The following is a 9400-nucleotide window of genomic DNA, read 5'->3' on the forward strand; positions in this document are numbered from 1 at the left end:
ATAATTTTACACTTATTGTCTCACAAATACGGCTACTGGTGACTTTATGATATTCTGCACAAACTGTACAACTGTTATAGTATTGTCTTCTAAACGGATCATTTTAGCTCTGTCTTTAGCTCTGTTTGATACTTTGCACACAGCAGCCATTGTGTAGTACCACTGTACTACGGTACAGTAAACCTATATTACAAATCCATCCATCCATTTTCCGTACCGCTTATTCCTCATTAGGGTGCTGGAGCCTATCTCCGCTGTCTTCGGGCACGTGGCGGGGGACACCCTGAATTGGTTGCCAGCCAATCGCAGGGCACTCAAACACGTACAACAGTTACTCTCATACTCACACTCACACCTAGGGACAATTTAGAGTGTTCAATCTGCCTGCCATGCGTGTTTTTGGGATGTGGGAGGAAACCGGAGGACCCGGAGAGAACATGCAAACTCCACACAGGTAGGCCGGGGTGGGACGCGAACCAGCGACCTCTGCACTCTGAAGCCGGTGTGCTAACCACTCGACTACGAGCCGCCTCTATATTACAAATGTCCTTGCATATTTATTTGTCATGTCCTTGTCTATGATGATACGAGAGCAGCCTGTAGTACCGGAGACAAATTCTGTGTGTGTGCTACATACTTGGCCAATAAAGATTATTCTGATTCTTCTCATTTTCAATCACACCTAGGGACAATTTAGAAAGTTCCATTGATCTACCACAAACTATATGTTTTTAGAATGTGTGAGGAAGTAAAGGTACCCGGGGAAAACCAACGCTCTACACAGGAAGGCCGTGTTCGGAATCAAAGACTTCACGTCGACAATCTAAGGTGGACGTGCTAGCCAGTCGGCCACCGTGCCATCTACAATATATAAAATCATTATGTGATTACTAAGTAACTAAAGACAGACACTAAATCAAAAGAAATTGCCCCTTATGCTTTTATTTTTCAGGCAAGTTGCATTTAATGAAAATTACTGAAAGCATATTAAGTATCAAGGTAGAAAAACAAATAAGCAAAACTTTTCTTTTGGCTAACACTTTTGTATACACAATATTTATTTATAGGCAAAACAGGAAGGAAATGTCTTCCTCTATTCTTTGAACTACTGGCAAATGTGTACACCTTTTCCAAGACTACTGTCACACACGTTATTAAGATTAAAAAAATCACACAAAACAATTTTAGAAGAAAAATGAGATATCAAAAGTCATCAACTTTGGTTCACTGGGCCGCCTGGAGTTCAGCTTGCGCTATGTGACAGTGTGAATGTAATCATGACTGCTTGTCTTTCTTCAGATCTGCCCTGTGATGAACAAGTCCAGGGTGTAGTCTGCCTTTTGTCCAATTCAGCTGGGAGAGACTCCGACTTCCTGTATCACTGAGCCTGGAGACAATATTTCATAAAATCCCTGTAAAATTGTACACGTGATTTTGTGATTCGTAATTTTAAATTGTTTTGTTGAAATTGAAATTGAACTTTTCCCCTCTTCTTGTGACCTCAAAAGTTCAGAATAAGTGCAAGTCTAAATTTGGATCAAATTTAGTATCAGCTATTCCACTGACTGTGAGTCAACGGACCGGTGCGACTGAGTCAACAAAATATACTGTTGTCAGCACTGCATTCACAATAGGTGATTGACATGCAAATTGTATACAAACAAAATGGCAAGGGGTTCAATTAAAAGTATGTCAAGGAGTTAGATGGAGTCAGATTGCACCACTAACTTGTCGAACGGCTATTTCAGAACCGACAATTTTTCCTGTTTCCGAGGGAACATTGAGCGAAAGTACTGAGACTCTTCACAGTATGAGCACGGCCCTGCTATTGCCTTCCATGACTTTCAAACTCACCATCATGGTCTATTATTTCTCCAACGACCTCAGTAGGTCTCGTCTCCAAATTGCGCTGGTCCACCAGTTCTCCGCTTGTGGTCAATGACTTGGCCCCTTCAGTGGATTCTTTTCTCTGGAAACTGCTGCTTCCGACAGAAACTGTGGTCGGCGCGTTCACACCAGAAGTAACGTCCTCAGCACTGTTCAAATCAGCGTCTTCTCCACTTTGTTGATCTTGAGCTCGTCTCCTGCTCACGGACATTTGTCCCCTTTGTCTTCGAGGTGGAGCTTCAGCTTCTTCTTTTGATTGAAGAATCTCATCACTGTCAAGTTCTTCGCAAGTGTTGTGAAAGTATTAATTTATAGGCCTCGGAATAGAAATGATACTCCAATAATAATGATTGAATGAGACGAGCAATTTTTTGATGGTAATAGTTTCATATCAGACTACATATACAGACTCAATTATATGAATTAATTTGGTTATATTACGAGACGTGTTGAATCTTTAAGTGCACTTTCCCATGTTTATTTATTTAATTTATGTTCATTGTTTGTACATCCACCTCACAGTACAGAGGTTAAGGTTTCGAATCAGGGCTCTGGCCTTCCCGTGTGGACTTTGCACGCTCTCCTCGTGCCTGAGTGGGTTTTCTATGAGTACTCCTCCAATAATATAAAAACATGAATCGCATGTTAATGTAACACTTGAAATTGTCCGTAGATGTGATTGTGAGCACGAATGGAAGTTCATCTGCGTGTACTCTGCGAATGAGTGGCAACCTGTTCAGGGTGTCTACTGTCCAAAGACAGCTTAGTGTTCTACACACCCACGACCACTTTGAGTTTAACGGACTAGAAAAAGGATGGATAGATATTCATTATGACAGATTGGCCTGCAATTTTGTATATTGCACATATTAGAATTTCTGTGTCAATTCTATTCTCTATTGAAGTTTCCAATTTTAGTTATAAGGTACAGTATAGACTTTTGACAATTTAATTGTTATTAGAACTGTACCTTTGCTTTCCTCTTCAAGGCTTGCATCAGATACTGCGGGTTCTGCAATATGAACGATTGTTATAACTAATAGGCCATAACTCCGGAATAGAACACTATTGGAAACATTTTTCATGAATTAAAAGATGGTTACCACACACCTGCAATTGTTTCTTGATTGGCACTCTCAAAAGACTGGTCCTCGGAAAGATCTGTGAATTATATGTTGCAAAAAAAGTGAATCGCGGTACACTATTTTTCAAGATTACGGTAATTTCCTACCGATCTGTGGAGTACAAATTTACTCTGTACTTTATAGTTTTTATGGTTTCACGGGTCCATATTATCAATGAAAAAAAAAATACAGTTCACTTTTACATCTGTTAATACACTCTGTAACCATTTTTTATCATATAATCAAATGGAAACAAAGAAAGAAAAGAGGAAAAATAAATACATTTCTTTGACTCATAATGCTTTCTGTTATGGGGCTGAAAGGCAGGCTCAAATAGGTCAAAATAAAGAGATGTATATCTTCTTCTTTTCCTTTCGGCTTTTCCCTTCAAGGGATCACCACAGCAAATCAGTGTCCTCCATCTTTAGAGGTTTGATCTGCATGTTTGTTTTGGCCAAGCTTTTACGTCGCATGCCCTTCCTGACACAACCCTCTGTATTTATCCGGGCTTGGGACCGGCACAAGAAGACTTATGTCCCTTTGTGGCTCCAGAACAAGCAACTCGGTCAGTAAAAGGCTCCAAAAGACAAACTGGTCATTGGCGCAGCAAAATTCAAAAAAGTACAAACTATACTCACCATTTGATGACAATGCTGTGATCTTACCGTGAAATTTCCCTACATTACATCACAAACAGAACTTCTAAATCCTATAAGATGTTTTATATTCCAGTCACAGAATGTGGCCAAAAAATTGGAAATGTGGCCAAAAATTAGAAAATGTTGCCCAAAATTAGAAATGTGGCCAAGAATAGGAAATTTTGCCAAAAATTGGAAATGTGGCCTAAAATTGGAAAATTTGCCCAAAATTGGTAATTTTGCCAAAAATGGACTGTTTTACTAAAAATTGGCAAGTACTCGGGGGGGGGGGGGGGGGAATACAGAATTGATTCAGGAATTGAAAGTAAAGAGATATATATGTACTTGCTTTTTTCATGTAATACAGTACCTGCAGAATCTTGCTCTTTCTCAGTTTCACTTAGAGGGTTTCTGTGCTCTGCAAAAGCAGATGAATTATATACGCACTCATAATTAAAAAAAGAGAAATCATCTCCAACCATGTTTAGGCATAACAACTAATAATAATGCCAAAAGTGTTTTGATTTTTCTCAATGTGTGTAATTCTCTTGACCTACTTATCATCGGTTATGACTTGTCCTAATCTGTTGATTACACACGGTGTCACAAACCTGTGTTAATCCCAGGTATGGTCTTTCTCGTGGGTTGACTGAGCGCATCTACAACAGCAGCGATGAACATTTGATGATTAGTGTTACCTATTCCAGGGATTCAAAATACCAAATACCTGTAATACTAAATACTGTGAAATAAATAAAAGGAACATGTGAATCATAAATGTTGTATTGTGAAAACCTGCCATGAATATTCTCACCTTTCAAAAACGTTAACACATTTTCTCTTCGATCTGCAAAAAAAGTAATAAATAAACACACACAAGAAACAGTTGTTTTATTTACAAGATAGCAAAAGACCAACTCTTTATTATATGCTCAATTTGGCTCACCTCTGATTGAATCTGCTGCCGCAAGCGGGAGGAGCATCAGCCAACATATGACACTGAAAATAGAGAGAGTTCAAATAGTTTGAGAAAGTTCCTTTCAATAACGTGTTCGCTCAGAAATAGAACATTAAGAATATAAAAACTCACAGCCTCATGGTTGACATCAGTGTCCAGCATCCACTGTGAGTGGTCAAAATTGCAAATGAGGCCTTTTATTGACGGCATGTTGTTCTCTTCCCGCAGGCCTTTGCCCCTTAATGAAAGATTCCGACCTGACTCCATTGTCTTTGTTTGACAGTGCGTGGCTTGACTGAGCAAAGGGAGCATGCAAAATTGACAAAGCGCTATTCACAGTATCAATCAAATGTCTTGTCTCAAGTGGTCATATGAGTATAATTATCAAGGAAATGCCCCCAGCTGGTTTTTTTTCTTTACTCAAGTATCCTCTGACTGCATATTATTCCTTGTTAGCTCCAGTGTCCCCATTGCAAACAGATGTGACCACTGCTAAAACAAAAGATCTTCTTCACAGGTAACTTAATGGACATTCACCAATTGTAGGAAATTGCAAACTTCATATACATTTTAACTTTACTTAACAAGACCTTTCAGGGGTCTCTACTTTGCGTGACGATTTAATTTTCAGTCAATTCGGAAGTTTTGTTTTAGTTCTAGAACAGGAGCACATCTCACAAATGCAGACAAAAAATAATCATTTTCACTAAATAAGGTTACAAGACCAAAAAAATAAAATATATAACGCAAGTAACAAGGAAGGAGGGTGGTAAAAAAAAACACAAAATCACTTGTTGCAAAATGATACGTAAAAGCAATTACTCGAAAACCAACACACCTTGAAAAGAAGAAAAATGCAAAAATGGAACAAAAGAAGCAGATCCAAGACTGAGACTATGAGCAATTTGAAATCAGGTCAAGAAAACAAACACTTGGTACGAGAGTCATGAGCAAGCGACTTCATTGAAGTTTGCCTTATTTCTTTCAGTTCCACAGAGGAATTGAATCATTATTTTGACTTCTACTAGTTTTTATTTTCACCTTCTTCAAGTGTCTATCCTTCTACTTTATAAAAAGAGTGTGCATACTGTACTTTTGCCACCTGCAATCAAAGTCATTTTACTTGGATTGGATTGGATTCGCCTTTATAAGTCTCACAGTGGAGAAAAGAACATTTCACAGCAGCAAACTTATGAAAGGAATGAAAGTAGCAAAACCAACTTCAGGAGCTGCTGTAAAGGCAGTCACTCTCGCGGCGCCGTCTTGAAGTCAAAAGAACAACAAAAATAAATAAATAACAAGTAACATGACAACACAAAGACATAGAGAGTCATTCATTCTTAAGCACTTTCAGCCGACGTCACTTTTTTGTTTCCTAACTGACATCAGAAAAACGTTTTATAGCATCTAAAATACCCAAAACATGCAGTATGATATTTTTATTCAAATGCAAAACACCAATAAAAATGACTTAAAGTGTCCAAAATCTGCAAAAGATTGAGCTGCGAATTGGGCATTTTCAGAAAGTCCCGCCCCCAGTTTGTGACGTCACGCCAAGACTTGCATTGCTGGAGAAACAAAATAATGGCTTCAGATTCGGAGAATATGCTTTCTTGTTACACATCCAGTTATGAATATAATTCAAATAGTTATGAAGAGCAAAGCATGCATGTTTGCAATCGATTACATAATTTATTCCATGCCATTTTGAGGCAACATTGGGGGTAAATGTCTCACCCAAAAAGAGGCAGAAGAAAATGGCGACCTCTTGTCGACATGACAGTGTATTTCGATGAGAAGGTTTCTTCAGCCGTCATCTGTACAAAAGTGAAGGTTTCGGACGTTTCGCCTCCTATCCAAGAGGCTTCGTCAGCGAACTAAAGTCTGACTTGTCGTATCGGCCCCATTTATATATCCCTAATGTCCAGACATGGTGGCGCCGGACACAGCTATGATAGGTCCCTACTCTCAGGTTGGCGGAAGCAGGGGACCCCTCCCTGTGGCCCCACTGATTGTTCCTACATTCCTGACTAACGACTGGCCTATTACCCCCACTCCCCCTGGTATCACCTCATCAGCATAACGACCCTCATCAGCATTGCGAAAGTTGCCTAACCTGTTTTGCCTGAGCAGGTTATTGTATGAACGATCCAAATTGAACCTCACCCCACCAGACCGGTTTAATGAAGGATTTTGTTGTTTTATAAGAATCGCTTCTTTTACCCCCCTTTCAAACCATCTATGTTCTTTCGCTAAGATTTTAACCTCATTGTCGTCAAATGAGTGGTTGCTAGCTTTTAGGTGCAAATGTACTGCCGATTGAGGCCCACTAGTATTATCCCTGCGATGTTGATAAAGTCTTTTTTTGAGAATTTGTTGAGTCTCCCCAATGTACTGCTCTTTACAATTTTCATTCTTACAATGTATGGAATAAACTACGTTACTTTGTTTTTCATTTGGTAGCCTATCTTTTGGATGCACTAATTTTTGCCTTAACGTGTTTATCGGTTTGAAATAAGTAGGAATTTCAAAAATTACTTGTACTGAAACAATCTCAGCTACTGGTAAACACGCGAAAAATTAGGAATGAACAGTTTGCTAGGGAGAATTGGATCAAAAATTTGTCAGACAGAGATCTCTCAGAGACAGAAAAGGCGGTACTTACCAAAGGTTTTAATTTCTCAGTGACTCCTAAAACTATACCTACAATAGATTATATCACAGCTACTGAATCGGCTATTAAAAATAACAAACTTTCGTATACAGAGGCAGATGATCTACACATTAAAATATCAGCTCTTCTCAGTAGTGCCAAACTTCCTCCGTCCAACATAACATTAGAAGAGAGAAAGGCGTTAACTACTCTACAAAAAGACAAAAATATTACTATTTTGCCAGCAGACAAGGGGAGATGCACAGTGCTTCTCAACACATTGGATTATGAAGACAAAATAAATAGGTTAATCAGTGAACCTAACACGTATGAGCAACTAAAAAGGGACCCTTCCAATAGATACAAGAAAGAAATGATTGACTGTCTCCAAAAGTTAGAGAAAGGAAAACATATAGACAAACAGATGTATTTTAGATTTTACCCGGGAGAGGCCACGCCATGTATCTATGGCCTGCCAAAAATACATAAAGAAGGGTTCCCCCTCAGACCCATTGTTTGCAGCATTGACTCCTCTACATACAATGTAGCCAAATATTTAAAAACTATTTTAGCTCCGTTGGTTGGTAACACAGAATATCACGTAGAGAACACTACAGGGTTTGTAGAGAGGATCAAAGACCTCATATTGGAACCTGAGGAAACTTTGGCATCATACGATGTGACTTCTCTCTTTACATCTGTCCCAACCCCAGCAGCAGTCTCAGTGGTGAGGACGAGGCTGCTGGCGGATGTTTCTCTGCATGAAAGAACCAAACTTAAACCGGATCACATCTGCCAATTATTAGAAATCTGCCTTAATACTACATATTTTCAATTTCGGGAAAAATTTTATAAACAAATTCATGGTTGTGCTATGGGCTCACCAGTTTCACCCATAGTGGCTAATCTTTACATGGAAGAGATGGAGAAACAGGCCCTCACATCCTTCCCGGGGACAAAACCTAGACACTGGTTTAGATATGTGGACGATACTTTTGTCATAATTAAAAAACAAGAAATTCAATCCTTCACAGATCACCTCAACTCTGTAGACTTCAACATTAAATTTACTCGTGAGGACATTCAAGAGAACCAACTAGCCTTCTTGGATTGTAAAGTAATTATAAAAGAGGACAGAGCGCTAAAAACAGAAGTCTTGAGGAAGGCTACGCACACTGACCAATACTTACTTTTTGACTCTAACCACCCTTTACAACATAAACTAGGAGTTATCAGAACCCTCCAGCATAGGGCTAAACTAATACCAACTAGCACTGAAGGTAGAGAAAAGGAGTCAAAACATATCAGGAGAGCACTCACTAACTGTGGGTACCCTCAGTGGTCATTCAACAAATGTCAGAAAGAAAGAATAGCGAACGAAACCAATAATTCTCAAGATTCAAAAAGGAGAGGAGTAGCAGTACCGTACATTGCAGGAGTTTCTGAAAAATTACAAAGAGTCCTTTGGCAACATAAAATTCCTACTTATTTCAAACCGATAAACACGTTAAGGCAAAAATTAGTGCATCCAAAAGATAGGCTACCAAATGAAAAACAAAGTAACGTAGTTTATTCCATACATTGTAAGAATGAAAATTGTAAAGAGCAGTACATTGGGGAGACTCAACAAATTCTCAAAAAAAGACTTTATCAACATCGCAGGGATAATACTAGTGGGCCTCAATCGGCAGTACATTTGCACCTAAAAGCTAGCAACCACTCATTTGACGACAATGAGGTTAAAATCTTAGCGAAAGAACATAGATGGTTTGAAAGGGGGGTAAAAGAAGCGATTCTTATAAAACAACAAAATCCTTCAATAAACCGGTCTGGTGGGGTGAGGTTCAATTTGGATCGTTCATACAATAGCCTGCTTAGGCAAAACAGGTTAGGCAACTTTCGCAATGCTGATGAGGGTCGTTATGCTGATGAGGTGATACCGGGGGGAGTGGGGGTAATAGGCCAGTCGTTAGTCAGGAATGTAGGAACAATCAGTGGGGCCACAGGGAGGGGTCCCCTGCCCCCCCCCAACCTGAGAGTAGGGACCTATCATAGCTGTGTCCGGCGCCACCATGTCTGGACATTAGGGATATATAAATGGGGCCGATACGACCAGTCAGACTTTTGTTCGCTGACGAAG

The 9400-nt window shown here is 39.4% G+C and overlaps 1 protein-coding gene across 1 annotated transcript in view; it reads right to left on the reverse strand.

Moving 5' to 3' along the window:
* LOC148896521 (uncharacterized) overlaps window positions 1-4788 on the reverse strand; it is a 5184-nt gene extending 396 nt beyond the window's left edge. The window contains exons 1-9 of the mRNA XM_088998610.1: window positions 4740-4788; window positions 4596-4648; window positions 4464-4496; window positions 4261-4308; window positions 4020-4067; window positions 2998-3048; window positions 2858-2899; window positions 1855-2169; window positions 1-1387 (exon numbers count right to left, since the gene is read on the reverse strand). The exon at window positions 1-1387 is cut by the window's left edge and continues 396 nt beyond it. Coding sequence (XP_088854736.1) covers window positions 1350-1387; window positions 1855-2169; window positions 2858-2899; window positions 2998-3048; window positions 4020-4067; window positions 4261-4308; window positions 4464-4496; window positions 4596-4648; window positions 4740-4756 — 645 coding nt within the window. The 5' untranslated portion in view covers window positions 4757-4788 and the 3' untranslated portion in view covers window positions 1-1349. The remainder of the gene's footprint in view (window positions 1388-1854; window positions 2170-2857; window positions 2900-2997; window positions 3049-4019; window positions 4068-4260; window positions 4309-4463; window positions 4497-4595; window positions 4649-4739) is intronic.
* Between the last annotated feature and the right edge of the window lie 4612 nt (window positions 4789-9400).

Source organism: Hippocampus bargibanti, linkage group LG06 (genome assembly GCF_051943395.1).
Source record: "Hippocampus bargibanti isolate YZ-2025 linkage group LG06, ASM5194339v1, whole genome shotgun sequence".
Classification (NCBI taxonomy): Eukaryota; Metazoa; Chordata; class Actinopteri; order Syngnathiformes; family Syngnathidae; genus Hippocampus; species Hippocampus bargibanti.